The sequence below is a fragment of the Myotis yumanensis genome, unplaced genomic scaffold (genome assembly GCF_028538775.1).
Source record: "Myotis yumanensis isolate MYYU_CA2020_CCGP unplaced genomic scaffold, mMyoYum1.0.hap1 SCAF_18, whole genome shotgun sequence".
NCBI lineage: Eukaryota > Metazoa > Chordata > Mammalia > Chiroptera > Vespertilionidae > Myotis > Myotis yumanensis.
The window spans coordinates 8,523,733-8,539,435 of NW_027223769.1; the positions used below are offsets into that span (position 1 = coordinate 8,523,733).

Here is a 15,703-nt window from a genome sequence, read left to right on the forward strand (position 1 = left end):
AAACTAAAGGACAGGAAAAAAGAGATAGAAAAAGATATAAAGATGTGTTCATGGACTGCTAGAATTAACATAATTAAAATGGCCATACTACCCAAAGCAATCTATAGATTCAATGCAATCCTTATTAAAATACCAATAGCATATTTCACAGAGCTAGAACACATACTCCAAAAATTTATATGGAATTTAAAAAGACCCTGAATCGCAGCAGCAATCTTGAGAAAGAAGAACAAAGTTGGAGGGATCACAGTATCAGATATCAAAGCCACTGTAATAAAAACAGCCTGGTCCTGGCACAAGAACAGGCATATATACATCAACGGAATAGAACAGAGAACCCAGAAATCAACCTAAGCCACTATGTTCAATTAATATTTGACAATGGAGGCAAGAGAATACAATGGAGCAAAGATATTCTCTAAATGGTGTTGCGAAAACTGGACAGGTACATGCAAAAAAATGAAACTAAACCACCAAATTACACCATAGACAAGAATAAACTTAAAATGGATAAAATACTTAAATGGAATAAACTCAAAATGGGTATAATACAAAGTCATGAAACCATCAAATCCTAGACAAAAACATAGGTAAAAAAATGTCAGACATCTCATGTAGCAGAATTTTCACAGATACATTGCCTAGGGGCAAGAGAAACAAAGGAAAAAATAAACAAATGGGACTATATCAAACTAAAAAGCTTCTGCACAGCAAAGGAAACCAGCATCAAAATGAAAAGGGAACCCACTTCATAGAAGAACATATTTGCCAATGATACATAAGGGGTTAATTTCCCAATATATAAAGTACTCATACAACTCAACAAAAGGAAGACAAATAATCCAATTAAAAAGTGGGCAGACGATCTGAATAGACACGTCTCCAAAGAGAACATACAAATGGCCAAGAGACATATGAAAAAAATACTCAACGTCACTAATCATCAGAGAGATGCAAATTAAAATGACTATGAGGTACCACTTCACACCTGCCAGAATGATTATCATCAATAAATCAACAAAAAACAAAAGCTGGCAAGTAAGTGGAGAAAAAGGAACCCTTGTACACTGAGAATACAGACTGGTACAACCACTATGGAAAACAGTGTGGAGTTTCCTCAAAATATTAAAAATAGCCTGGCCAGTGTTGCTGAGTGGTTGAGTATTGACCTATGAACCAGGATGTCACTGTTTGATTCCAGGTCAGGGCACATGATGGGGTGTGGGCTCCATCCCCAGTGCAGGGCAAGCAGGAGGCAGCTGATCAATGATTCTCTCTCATCTTTGATGTTTCTATTTCTCTCTCCCTTCCTCTCTGAAATCAATAAAATATATTTTTTAAAAAAGTAAAAATAGAACTGCCATTTGACCCAGTGATCCCACTTCTAGGAATATATTCTAAGAAGCCTGAAACACCAATCAGAAAGGAATATATGCACTCCTATGTTCATAGCAGCACAATTTACAATAGCTAAAATCTGGAAACAACCCAAGTGTCCATCAGTAGATGAATGGATAAAAAAACTGTGGTTCATGTGGTACACAATGGAATACTATGCAGCAGTAAAAAAGAAGGATCTCTTACCCTTGAGACAGCATGGAGGGACCTGGAGAGCATTATGCCAAGTGAAATAAGCCAGTCAGAGAAAGACAATTATCACATGATCTCTTATATGTGGAATCTAATGAACAAAATAAACTGACAAACAAAATAGATCCAGAGACATTAAAGTATGCAACAGACTGAAGTATTTCAGAGGGAAGCCGGGAAGTGTGGGGGTGGGGGTAGGATGTGGGGGAGGGATAGGAAGAGATCAACCAAAGAATTTATATGCATATATGCATAACCCACGGACACAGACAGTAGTGTGGTGAAGCCCTGGGGAGGGGGTGGTAATACTTTCAACAATAAAGATAAAGTACAAAAAAACAAAAGTAGGCTGATAAGAAATCAGTGCCTCACTCTGTGTAATTCTGAGGATGAGCAGAACCTCCTCTTCTCTTTGAGAGCTTTCAGGTATTGAGCAGACAGGAAAGGGGACAGGGAAGAGAGGTGGATTAACCACACGTTCTTGCTCCTATGGAGAATGGGCCTTTGCCCGTTGGCATAATGGGAGAATGGGAGGGGAGAGATCAAATCTGACAAGTGCAGGGAAGTTGCAAGGACCTACTGGAAAGTCGGAATTAGCGAATGCAATAGGGAACTGGTGGGGCGACTGCGGGAGGTAGAAAAGCTAAGGTTTCTCAGGGCAGCGAGCCTTTGAGGAGCTCTTAGGCAGCTTGGATTGTAAAGGAACTTGGCAGGGTCACTCTTGAGAATAACTGTGAGTAACGGGTTGGCTTCCCCTTTTTGCATTCTTCAAGAGATGCAAATAAGATGGGACTTTGGTTTCGGGGACTTTTGGCTATTGCATAAGGCTTCTCATAACTGGACTCAAGCAATGTAAGATTATACAGCACTTCCTACACTGAACCACTTGCACAAAAACTGAGGCTCAAATAAGCAGATGAACTTTGCCCAAGATGGCTTGGCTAGTAAAGCAGAGGGGGCAGACCCAGTGGGCTCTTTGCAACAAGATAACAGACTTTTCAGTCTCCTGACTTAATCATGAAATTACCTTGACTCCTGTCCCCTTTCCTTAAGCCCCATCCATGAGGCCATCCCACATCTCTGTCCTACTCTGATACCACAGACCAGGATTAGCTCACTGATTCTTTGAAATAATACCAAAACATTTTTATTTTGCAACTCCGTGCCGTTACATGTTTGTTCACACAGGTGTATGTCTCACACCACCAGCCCCTGAGGTGGGCTGCAGCCGCGTGATCCTCTCCGTGGAATGCCTCGCTGACATAGAGAGAAGTCAGAGCCAGGTAGTTCCTCTTCCTACCGCATTTCTGTTCCTTTCTCTGGACTTTGCTCCAGACAGATTAGGCATAAGATTAGTGAGTGGGGCTCTCAGAGTGGGGCGGGAGGGCGGGGTGTTAAGGAGATGGGGAGGGAAAGAGGAAAAGCTAGCGACCAGCTGATCTCTGCAGGGAGTGGGTGGTGGCAGACGGTTGGGGAGGGGCAGGGGGATTTGTACAGTGCAGGCTAGGTGTTCAGATGATTTTCTGGGACAGAAGGCGCGTGGGACAGGACAGGGCCAGGCCTTTTGGATGGTTGAGGTTACAATGCTGAGAGGGAAGACTGTCTCATGTCCAAAGTTCTCTGTACCGACTGGGGTGCAGTAATTGTGTGTGTACGCACGTATGTGCGTGTGCGCGTATGTGCGTGTGCGTGTGTGTGTGTGTGTGTGTGTGTGTGTAAGGAGAGGTTGTGTAACTTCTCAACTGAGCAACAGGGACTGCAGGGGCCATGACTATCCCCGACAGCCCCTAGGCACCTCCAGCTCAGCCACTTGGACCCATTAGTGCTTTAGGGTCACGTACTCCACTCCTTCCTGTCTCAGAGGCCGCTCCCCAAGCCCCAAATGAACCAGCTCCGAGTAATGTATCCCATCGTCTTCTGGAACATCTGGAATCACGTTCTCATAGTCGCCCTGAGAAAGCCACATCATGGTCAGCATGGCTGACCCACTGTTTTCTCTCCTTGACTCCACAGGGGAGAGGGGGTCAAGAGCCCAAGCAGGAGCATTCTTGTTCAGAACCGGCTGCCTTTGGCATGTCGGAGTGGGAGGTGCTGGCCCTGTGCCTGAGCTGCCTCCCCAGTACCCAGCCTTGACACCGCTGAGACCACCCAAGCCTCCCCACCTGGGGCTCACAGCTGGGGCCAGGTCCTCCACTCCCCCCTCCACACCCTGCCCTCTTACCACTTGACGCTTCTGCACCACAGAGTAAGTGACCGTGTTGTCCCTGTTTAGGGAAGGTCTGTGCACCTCTGGGGTCCCTGCATCCCTGAGAGGAAAGGCAGATAGGTGACCACAAATGAAGCATTTCTTATGAATTCTGCCCCTTCTTTTAACTCCCCTAGACCTCAAGAGCACCCCAGCCTCTCAGCCCTTTATGTGTACGCCTAATGCTCACAGTAGGAGCTAATTTGTCAAACGAGTGAGTACCACAGCCTTAACCTAGGCCAGTGATGGCGAACCTATGACATGCGTGTCAGAGGTGACAAGTAAACTCATTTTTTTGGTTGATTTTTCTTTGTTAAATGGCATTTAAATATATAAAATAAATATCAAAAATATAAATCTTTGTTTTACTATGGTTGCAAATATCAAAAAATTTCTATATGTGACACAGCACCAGAATTAAGTTAGGGTTTTTCAAAATGCTGACACGCCGAGCTCAAAAGGTTCGCCATCACTAACTAGGTGATAGAGACTGACTCTGGGCATACATTCTCCTGGCTTTAAGGAGCAGGTCCAGTTCCTGAGACCATTACTTACCAAAGGGGGTGGGTTGTCATGGAGCTGGAATGAGGAAATGGGAACATGGTGGTGCTTGGCATGGGCTTGGCACAAAGATGGCAGGTGAGACGTGGGCTTTCCCTCCCACAGACCCCCCAGGGTGCAGATGTCATCCTCCCGGTCCCCTCAGTACCCAATCCTCGGTGTGTCCGTCTCGCCGACAGGAAAGCGCAGCGTCGCATAGCTGATGGAATCTTCCATCACCGGATTGTAGCAGCCCAGGGACTGGGGGTCTTCAGGGAGGGGGGCTCTTCTAATCTGCATGAAGGACAGGGTCTCAGCTCTCACCCCTCTTTTCCCCACCACAGTTCCCTTCCCCGGGAGGCTGACGGCCCGGGCTTCTCCACAGCACTCTTCATGGCCCCCTTCACTTTGCCTGACTTCAAGGTCGGCCTGCACTTGGTCTTTCTTCCATCCTACCTTGTTATTCCTCACAAAGAAGCTCTGCCCACTGGAATTTTCCTGAGGCCCTTGCTGGCTCTGAATCCTCTTCCAGCTAAGAAATAAAGACCCGCTCAGTGAGGAGCAAGGGATGGGGACAGGACCCTGTGGAGTGGGTGAGCTGGGTCCTACAGGACTGAGTAACTGGAGTTACTCCCTGGAATGGGCTGAGGGACAGAGGAGGGAAGGCAGAAGGAAGAGAAGGGGGGGGGGGGGCAGTGTGAGGAGCTCACCTTCCCTGAAACTTGACTCCCAAGAACGCCAGGAAGAGGATGACCAGGCACAGCCCCAGTCCCAGGGCCACTCGCCGGCTGATGGTCTGTGGACTATCTGTGGGGAAAGGAGGACCCTCCATTGAGGACATTGTCTCAGTCAGATACCAGCCCACTCTGCCCTGGACATTCGCCTGGAGGGCATCCTGTCCTTTCTCCTGCATGATCTCCACCAGTGAGGACACAGTGTAGACGAACAGAGAGAAGCTAGTCCCTGCCCTCTGGACCTGCCGTTAGGAGGTCCTGCTTGTGACAGGCAGGGGTGCACACGAAGCACGGAAGCCTCATAAATAAGTACCACTTCTTCAGAGGGCGCTTGGCTTTACTATGAGAACTTCACAAAACTGTCCTGCACCCAGCAATTCCACGTAGGAATTTATCCTGCAACTATCCTTGCAGGGGTGCCCTGAGCAAGAGACTGCACACGCGTGAGAAGGGCACTAAGCAGCACTCACACACCGGAATACAGCGTGGCCTTCAGGAAAAGAGACAGGTCTCCAGGGGAGGCCAGGGACATGCTTTTAGACAGTGTTGCATTTCAAAGTAACTCGCGCAGGCTATTTCCTTTTAGTGTGCCCTTTTGCAGGCAGTAATCCTCTAAATTTAAAAACATAGCTCAAATCATAAATCTGAACAAAGCATAATAAATAAATAAAATATCTTCCCTATGTTTCCAGACACCCGCTGTATGCACTCTCCAAGTGGTGTTATTACATTGGGGGGGGGGGGGGGCGGAGCGGGGAGATTCAGGGCAAAGTGTGAGCCCTGCTACCATTTGTGTAAGGAAGGGTGTGTAGATACCGATGGACAGAGGCACTCTGTGCACATACAGAATCCTCTGAGGAGTTGTAGACCGCTGCCAACAGTGAAGGCTTTGAAGAAGAGGACAGAGTTCTCAGGGAGCAAGAAAGGAGAGGTATTTCCACTATGTACCCTTTCATGATGTTTTAGTCTTTTACCATGTACTTGTATGGTCTTAAAAAAACACTCAAGTTTCAAAAGATAAAAACAAGAGTGAGACAGAGAAAGACAGAGAGAGGGACCCCGTGGGAGCTCAGGATGTCTGGAGGGTGGAAGCAGCCTGCCAGGGAATCCTCCTGGAGAGAGACAGGAGAGACTGGGCGGGAGGAGGGAGCCAGGGAGCTGTGTGCAGCAGGGTGTGCCCTTGAGCACACGGGTTGGGCTGGCCTGGCAGGATAGGGAGGGAGAGGAGAGGGAAGAAGGGGTAGGTGGTCTGGAATTCAGTCTCGGGGCAAAACCACAGGAGTAGCCAAGGCCAGAGAAGAAGAGGGAAGGGGCCTTACAGTAGACAGTGAGGGTGCTAGGGGGCGACCGGTCCACACCCAGTCGGTTGTTCCCCTGGCACCAATAGGCGCCTGAGTGCTGGACCTTCACAGGATCCAATCTCAGCGTCTGATGATCATGGTGGAGGTTCTGGTTATTCCAGTCAAACCAGGTGTAGCGGGAGACGGGAGGGTTGGCATCGCTCTCACACGTCAGGACTGCTTTCTTCCCCTCCATCACACTGTCTTTAGGGCTAATGGACACCCGTAGCCTCCTAGGTGCATCTGTACGAAAAAGCGAAATCAGGATCCAGGTGGCCAGTTACCTGCCCTTCTCTGCTCTTAGGTCCAGGCCCAGCCACTCACACAGCACTGGGAGCTCCCAGGCCTCGGATGTGCTCTGTCCTATGGAGTTGCGGACCACGCAGCTGTAACTTCCAGCGTCTTCTGGGGAGATGGAGCCAAAGCTCAGTTCTCTTCCTTCCTTCAGAAAGATCCCATTCTTCTTCCAGAAGAAGTGGACGTCCGTGGGACGGCTGCTAGAGAAGTTACATCGGAGGAGGACTGCGTGTCCGGAGTGAATCTCAGAACGGGGACTAATCCACAGGACCTTGACATCTCTGGGGGCATCTGGAGAGCAAGGGCCTCGGTCTGACTTCTTGGGTCCCATTTTCTCCTCCTGCCCCAGGAATTCCTCTCCCCTTGGTGCTGAGGCCTGACTCTTACCCCCTCAATTCTCTGTAAAGACTCTCGTCCAGGCTTCTGCCTCCTCGCCCTAGAGCCCCAACTCCCACCCAAGCCACCTCCCAGATGGCCCTGCCCGGGTCACTCACACTGGACCTGCAGGCTGACAGGTTGAGCCCACGAACACCACAGGTTACAGGCTGCACAGGTGAATGGCATGGCATTCCAGGCAACTTTTTGAATCATTAGCACCCCAGGTTCTAGCTCTTTCCAGGAGCCAGGGGGACTCCATTCATATCTGGTAACGCGGGGGTTACTGGAATTATAGTTACAGGACAGGGTCACATTGTCTCCTTCTCGAATTGGTGTGGGATTTTGAATCACCATGGTTACCTCCTTGGGGGAATCTGGGAGGAAGTGAGAGAAATGGGTGAAGAAAAGTCAGCGGGTCGTAATACCTATTCCTTCCAGCATTCACGTAGTTCCTAAACTAACCACAGGAAGGCTCCTGTTTCCTTCCTGCATCTGTGTTAGGACAGAAACCCTCCCCTTCTTGTCTGGCCTGGCTGTGGTTAGAGGCAGGATGGAGCAGCGGTTAGGAGCACAGCTCTGACAGAGAACATGTGGTGCTGTTTGTGGGTCTTTGCAAGGGTCTGGCACACACAGCTGGGTGGCTGCAGCATGAGTATTAGTAAAAATGACAACAACATTGACCTGACCGGTTTGGCTCAGTGGATAGAGTGTCGGTCTGCGGACTCAGGGTCCCAGGTTCGATTCCACAGCACTGGGAGCACCCAGGCCTCGGATGTGCTCTGTCCATATACCTTGGTTGCAGGCACATCCCCAGGGGGGTGGGTGCAGGAGGCAGCTGATCGATGTTTCTCTCTCATCGATGTTTCTAACTCTCTATCCCTCTCCCTTCCTCTCTGTAAAAAATCAATAAAATATTTTAAAAAAAGAAAAAAATGACAGCAATAATAATAATCCTATATAATAAAAGCCTAATATGCAAATTGGCCCCTTGACCAGGAGTTTGGCCAAGGGGTGGGGCCAGCGGCTGCAGCGGCAGAGGTAGGCAGCTGGGGGAAGGGAGGCGCCCCAGCCGGCAGCCACAGGGACCCTACCTGTGCATGAATTTCATGCACTGGGCCTCTAGTAATAATAATAATAATAATAAGCACAGCTCTGAAGCCAGGCTGCTTGGCCCTACCACTTAGAACTGTGTGACCATAGACTGCAAGACTCAGTTTACTTATCTGTCAAGTGAGGTCCTAAGAATATCTAACCTCATGGAATTGTTGCCAGGACAAAATAAGATGATGTCCTTAAAGCAGTGTGGTGTGTAGTAAACACTTAATAAGCATTGGTGCCACTGCTGCTATCACATATCAGGAGATATATCTAGATGTTCAAGATCTGGGCATTCCCATCAGCATATTTGGTCCAGATGATTATGTTCCAAGGTCCAAGGATGAAAACTATGGATTCTCTTTGTCCTGGGCTTGACTCAGTGACAAGATTCACTGTGTTAAACGAGGTCTGATGATGGAGAGGTAATGACACGTGTTGCCTCAGTTCTCCTTGAACACTTCAGAACCCCTTCTGGGACACAGCCACAGCCACTGCTTAGTGATGCCAAGTCTCTGTGTCCCTCAAGGGGCCCTGGCATCGAGCAGTTTATTCGTTCAACAAACATCTACTAAGCACCTACCACCAGCCAGACCCTGTTCTGGTGCTGAGAATACAGCTGTGAACAACAGCAGAACGCCCAAGGAGCTTACATGTCAGGAGGCCCTGGCTTCTGCTTGCTGTCCACCCCAGGACCCAGGAATGCCCTGCACTCATCTGCTTCCTCCTCCACCCACATCCCTCTTCTCCCTCTAGGACCCAAAGGCTCTGACTACTCACATTGGACATCCAACTTAGCATTCTGGTCAGGGTGTCCACGACCAATACTGTTTTGTGCCACGCAGTAGTAATTCCCAGCGTGCCTGAGGCGGACCTGTGGGATCTCGAAGGTCTCATCTGTCCCTCTCCAAACTTCATAGTTATTGTGATACCAGGTATAATTTGTTGGAGGAGGATTGGCCTGTGATATACAAATCAGCTTTACACTAGTTCCCTCCTTAGCTGGTGAGGAGAAGATCTGAACCTTGGAAGGTTCTGGAGCATCTGGAAAAAGGAGCAGAGGCAAGTGTGGGAGTTGAGCAGAGGCCTCTGCTGCTGACCTCTTAAGGGCCTTGGTTCCACCCCACTAACTCCCTGCCTGCCCTTCCACAGCTCCCAGGAGGCTCACAGTGCACTTGGAGGACCACTTCTGATGTTGCTGAGCCCACATCATTGCTGGCCTCGCAGTGATACTTTCCACTCATCTGTTTGGTCACTTTAGGCAGAGTTAGCTTGAGAATCTTCTGCTCCCTCTGCAGTGTCTCCTGCTCTGTCATGGGGATTCCATCCTTGAGCCAGGAAAGAGTATGGTACTCTGGGTAGCTGCTGATGACCTGGCACGTCATGGTCACAGGTTTATCCTCTGTTACACTGGCTTCTTTGGGACTGACCTTCAACTTTGGGGAGTCTGGAGGAGCAGAGGAACAGTGAGGGAGGAGACAGGGAATTCTTAGAGAGTGTAAAGCAGTGAGAAGTTGTAGAGCATAAAGTTGTATAGCCACTTCTTCTGATAAAGCAGTGGCCTGTGTATAGTGTGTGGGGTGTGCAGCCTTGTCAACAAGCATGGGCTGGCAACCATCACAGCCTCCTAACTCCTGTCTCTGCTCCTCCCACTCCCAGTCCCTGCAGGTCTGGTCTCCCCAGCAGCAGCAGCATTCCTAATACTGTCAATCAGACCTTGTCACTCCCTTGCTTGAAACCATTCAGTGGAGTCTAAAATCTGACTGCTGCCTACAAGCTCAAGTGCCCTGGTCCCTCTCGACCATCCTTTCCTACACTGGGCCCCTCAGACATAGTGCTGGGGCTCTATGGCCCCTTGTTTGTCACAGATACACTACGTTCCTACTTCAAAAATTTCTCCTCATTCTTTCCTCTTCCTGGAATCTTCTCAAAAATATCTGCCTGCCTCAGTCCCTCCCTTTAATCAAACCTCAGCACAAGTTCACCTGTGTCACAGAAGTCTCCCTCTTTCCAAGCCCTGCTTGTTTTTCTTAATACACTTAGCACTACCTACTGTTATGAACTCTATTTCCTTGTTGATCTCTTTTTGCTTGTCTTTCCCACTGCAATGCTAGCTCCACACGGGCAAGAATTTTGCTCACTGCTGTCTTCCCAGCAGCCATAATAAGGCCTTGCACCTAGTAGGTTTGCAACAAATATCTATTGAACGAATGAATGAATGATGGGGAAAAAAAATCCCTCCCCTCTCTCCAAAGAACAATAAAACCTAACCAGATGATCCCAAAATCATGTCATGGCTGGAAGATAGATTAAAATATTTTATTCTGACCAGGGATGGGAAACATCCTTCTCACAGGCTGTATAAGGCCCATGAAATCATTTGGTCTGGCCCTGCCAAGGCATTAGGGGTGAGGTAATTAAATGTTTGACCAAATATAGCAGCTAATTTTTAAGTTGATAATTTTTTATGGCCCACAAATGATGTTCTAAATATCCAAATGGCCCTCGGCAGAAAAAATGGTTCCCTACTCCTATAAGCAGATGCTGAAATGAGTCAGTTTCCAAATATACCAGAGCTGACTACAGGGATGGTGGAGGAGGGAACCCAGCTCATTTGGACCACTCCCGGCTCTGGGGCCCACAGACTGATTATGCTTCCTTCCGTGGAGGCTCATGCCACCCTGGGTGCTCACTGAAGGGCTGAGAGGAGAGGACAAGTTCCTCGTCCTTCCCATAGGAGCATTGGAGAGACTCACGCTTCACATCTAGCCACACCGTTTCCTGAGAGAGCAGCCTATTTGCTGCGTCATTCCAGACCTGGCAGGTCAGATTCTTGCCATGGTCAGACCACTGCGGCTGCAATGTGAGCTGGCTCTGGGTGAAGATAGTCTCGGTGGTCAGGGAAGTCAAGGGGACAGAGGGATGTTGAGGTGACTCTCCCAGGAGCCACAGCAACTTGATCTGGTACTCAAAGCAGGCAAAATTCAGCATGCAGGTCAGAGTGACTTCTCGGGACTCCCAGATTTCTGGAGGGAGCTCAATGCGAGGTGGAGGAGCCGTCTCTGCAAAAGAGTAGAGACCATGCTGGCAGCCTGGAAAACAGGACTGCTGCGTACCAGCCCTCACACCTGGCTTTAGATGCTTTGGCCCAAATAACCTTTCGGGATCCCCTTACTAGTCCACCCACCTCTCTCCAGGCCTGCCTTTCTCTGCTTTGAATCACTTTTGCTCAGTGAAAGCATCCTCTGAAAGGTCTTGCAAGTGCTGAACCTCCTTAGAATTACACGTCATATTTTGTGCTTATTTTATTCTACTCCCAAATGTTTGCTTTCTAAATGTTTTCAAAAAATAAAAAATAATAAATGTTTTCAAGATCGTTCGCCCATCATCCCTAAATGAATTTTGCCAGTTTAGCTTAACATGCATTTCTTAGTTTTGACAACAAGCCTGCACTAATGGCCTCGCTATTGGAGGCACAACTAACAGCACTCCTTCCGGAGGCTCCTCTGGTGGAGCAGGACGGTGGACAGCCAATCCTGGCTCTCCCGGGGCTGGGCTACCCTCCAACTGCAGGGTCTGAAGCTACATCTCTTACTCCAAACATAGGGCTGCCTAGTCCCCCCACCAAGACAGGCTATAAGACGGAGTGAGCACATGCCCCAGGGGAAGGCCTCAGATCTGTGTTTTATCTGCCCCTACACATGTCATTTATCTATGAAGGGCCAGTTAGAATTAATCACCGACATTAACACATTGCAAGATTTTACTTAAAAATCTAGAGTTTTCTCTTGAAAAATCAGGTCACCTGGCATCCAGACTGCACAATGGGCAGAAGCTGGGTGGCAAGTGGGTGCTTGAGGAGGAACAAGAGCGCATGCTCCAATTTGGCCACAGCCCCATTGTCTTGTGCTGCTGAGTCACTCATGGCACCCCCTGCCTGGCCTCTGTAGGCCACCTGGTTTTCAGGCCCTGTCCCAGGAGTCGGTGTTTCCCACTTCCCTCCTACCCTTGCCTGAGGTAGAGGACACCATGCCCAGGGCCTTACTGGAGATGTTGAGGACTATTTTCTCCATCCACTTTCCACTCTTCGATGTCATCCTCAGCCCCAGCTGACCATTGTCTTGGGCTTTTACAGGGTGGATGCGAAGCGTGCAGTTGGATTTGTTGTCTCCCAGGTATTTCACTCTTTCCGGAGAGACAGGCACCTGTGACTTCATATTCTCATAGAGGATTGTCCCACTGTAGTCCTTGGTCTTGTTGTCAAACACATAATTCTGGTACACAGTCAGGTTTTCCATGACCGTTCCATGCACTGGGATTCTGTAGCGGCAGGGAATCCAGACACAGGCTCCCTCCCAGGCATAGAGGGTGGCCGGGTGCTCAAAGTTCCATGTGCTTGAGTTAGAAAAAGCCAAGTATTCTGAAACCCACCACAATGATCAGAAAGCATTATTGAGGGACATGGAGAACTTTCAAAGGAGTAAAGAATCCCCTCTGAAGAGAGAGGGAGACACACACACACACACACACACACACACACACACACACACACAGCAGGACACAATGCCTACCCCACATTTACTCTTCTCTGCCCCAGACCTTTCCTCCTCCTCCAGCTCCACAGTCACCCCAGAACCGAAGCACCAGCCCAGACCACAATCCTTACCGAGGAGCAGGAACAAGGGGCCAAGGAGATGCATGGTGTTGTGTCTAGGCGGGAGCCTGGGGCAGAAAGAGTATGTTTTTGAGCCACCTGGTAGCTTACTTCTTCTTAGACGACTTTTCTTGCTCATTTACTGAGTTCCAACCCCTTGTCCCTGATCCCAGGAAGCCTATGTCTGGCTGCATAGAGGGATGTGGGGTTCTGGATGCACATTGGGCTTCTTTGGTATGCTATGCCTCTCTCATCAGTCCGAGATCCTTGCAGGGCTAGTCTCAATCTCTCTTACCAGCACTCCTTCCTTTCTTACATCCATCTACCCACCAATCCATCCATGCATCGTCTATCCATCCATGATTGTATAAACTTCCTGCCTAGCTCTTGGGCTTTGAATAGCACCAGACGACTGAGCACTGCAAGTACCAGGCTATAGGAAACTTGGAGCTCACTTTGGGGCAACTAGTGAAGGATTTACATAGGGAAGAGACATGACCTAATAATTAAGTATGATATCAGGGGAGCATTTAAAGGGGTCTGAGAAGACTTAGAAGTCCAGGGGTCTCTCTCAGATGCTCTAGGGGCTGGGTAGGAAACATAAATCAACCAGGTGATCCTGGGTCTAGCCAATTGTGGCCAAGTGGGAATATGGGCTCAGCACTACCTGATCCTCCACTGTTTTAAGAGAAGCCAAATTGCCATGTGAAATATCCTGCTTAAAAAAAACATAAACAAGCAGCCTGTCTGTGCACCACAGACAGTCTAAGGACTGCCAATGTTCAACCTCTCTCTCTCTCTCTCTCTCTCTCTCTCTCTCTCTCTCCCTCTTTCTGTCTCTCTCCCTCTCTCCAGTGAGCTGGCCACCACCTTACTATACTTTTACAAAGTTACATTTACATAAAGTTAAATTTAAGTCTTAATTTGCATGGCTGTGCCCTCAATGCCGTCCCTGGGGAGTCAGGCAGGATGTGTCCACAGAGTGTGTCTCCTTTCTCAGCACAGATCCGTGCCCCTCCCACCAGCCCAGCCAACATTTCCCACACATCAGTGTCCCCCACCCCCCACCAGCTATGTGGCTTCTGCCAAAGGCTGTTGGGTATGCAGTACCTGGTGTGCTGAAAGCATGAAGGGGTCTGTCCCCAGGGGTAGTGGCTGTGCTGGCTTGGCCCAGGCAGGGATTAGGGGTAAGGGATCTGAACGGGTGCAGTCTCTCCAGGCAGAGCTGACACCAGCTCTGTAGACACTAATAGTGTTACACACACACACACACACACACACACACAAAGTCTTCAAGGTCAGATCCATTTGAGAGAAACTGGGTTTAAAAAGTTAAATAAGACTTTACTGCAGGCCTTTCAATCAATGGCGGGGGGTGGGGGGTGAGGAGTCCGTGGGGGAGGGGGAATGTCATACATTTCCCAGCACGGAGTTAGGGTACATACTTCTATAGCCATGGTGACTACTTTACATTTTCCATGAAAAACTCAGCAGGGTTGCAGGGTCAGTGTTTTTAGAGATGCACTTTGGATCCCCTTTGAGTTTCCACAAGGTCTGTGGCAAGGGCCAGATTCTATGCAAAGACTAGCCTTCAGCAGCTGGGCCACTGTGCCAGCAGCCAGCATCCACCCTCTCATTGAGAACTGGCTTAATAATAAGTTCCAGGATGAATGGGAGAGGGGCTGGGTGCTTACCTGAAGGAGCTCCAGAAAGTCTCTGGGGCACAAGAAGTGGGCTCCAGGCCTGGAATTGAAAGGCTGCTAAAGCATGGTGGAGTGTGGAGGCTAGGGACAGTAGGCATTAGGCACAAAGACTCAGGACAAGGCTACACTGTTCAGGACCTCAGAGCCAGCCTCCCTGAGTTCATTCTTCCCTCTTGGACATCCAGTGACCATCCTATTCTCAGAGGCTCACCAAGCCCAGCAGGGGAGATGCTCAAAGACAGGCCTCTACAACCTGCTATAACACAGCAAGAGAGGGAGAGGGTCCCATTGTACTACCAACCCCAAGAACTGTGCCTGGCACACAGTAGCTGCTCTATACTTGCCTGTTGAATGCAAAAAAAATAGCACACACACAAACCACCAAAACAAAAATAGTTTTTACCTGTTTCCTGGTGTCTTCTCTCTTCAGAGACCCTGGCAGCATCTGAGAGTGAAAGGGGAAGCACAGTGAAGTCTTCAGTAACTAATTTTCACCCTTTGGACACACCCCCTGCCTCTTAGTGGCTCTGAAGGTGACTAAGAGGCATGCCGATCTGGGAAGGGGGGAAAAGAGGCAATGAAGGGGATATGGGCTTGGAGGCAGTTTGGAAGGAACACTCAAATGTCTGGTCAGGTTTTTCTCCGTGTATGGAGTTTCTACATCAGATGAGTTTCAGAGTGAGCTCCTCCTCAAGTTCCCCTGTATCCAGCTCTTAGGAAATGACAAGGACTCAATCCAAGCAGATTAGAACTGTCAGCCTGCTGGAAAAGGCACAGGTCAACTTGAAAGTATTTGTCGTTTAGTTTCACCATCCAATTATTCTACAGCAGTGATGGCGAACCTATGACACGTGTGTCAGAGGTGACACGCGAACTCATTTTTTTGGTTGATTTTTCTTTGTTAAATGGCATTTAAATATATAAAATAAATATCAAAAATATAAATCTTTGTTTTACTATGGTTGCAAATATCAAAAAATTTCTATATGTGACATGGCACCAGAGTTAAGTTAGGGTTTTTCAAAATGCTGACACGCCAAGCTCAAAAGGTTCGCCATCACTGTACATAGGCTTGAAAGGTAGGGAATCCGACCATGAACATTGACGTTTCAGGAACCCCCAAGGGT

The 15,703-nt window shown here is 48.7% G+C and overlaps 1 protein-coding gene across 4 annotated transcripts; it reads right to left on the bottom strand.

Moving 5' to 3' along the window:
• Positions 1-2,711: 2,711 nt before the first annotated feature.
• On the bottom strand, positions 2,712-15,028 carry CD22 (CD22 molecule). 4 transcript variants are annotated; one of them, XM_070398050.1, is made up of 15 exons: positions 14,980-15,008; positions 14,568-14,616; positions 12,886-12,941; positions 12,265-12,639; positions 10,976-11,281; positions 9,388-9,666; positions 9,000-9,263; positions 7,241-7,498; positions 6,774-7,037; positions 6,429-6,692; positions 5,086-5,182; positions 4,832-4,907; positions 4,545-4,669; positions 3,812-3,896; positions 2,712-3,541 (listed from the first exon to the last, which is right to left on the bottom strand). In XM_070398050.1, exons 3-15 carry the CDS (start codon positions 12,917-12,919, stop codon positions 3,410-3,412), a joined length of 2,559 nt encoding a protein of 852 aa, XP_070254151.1. In that variant the 5' UTR covers positions 12,920-12,941; positions 14,568-14,616; positions 14,980-15,008; the 3' UTR covers positions 2,712-3,409. The 4 variants fall into 4 exon arrangements, with proteins under 4 accessions (XP_070254151.1, XP_070254150.1, XP_070254152.1 ...); XM_070398049.1 differs by lacking the exon at positions 14,568-14,616 and having other exon boundaries at positions 14,980-15,028; XM_070398051.1 differs by lacking the exons at positions 10,976-11,281; positions 14,568-14,616 and having other exon boundaries at positions 14,980-15,028.
• Positions 15,029-15,703: the final 675 nt, after the last annotated feature.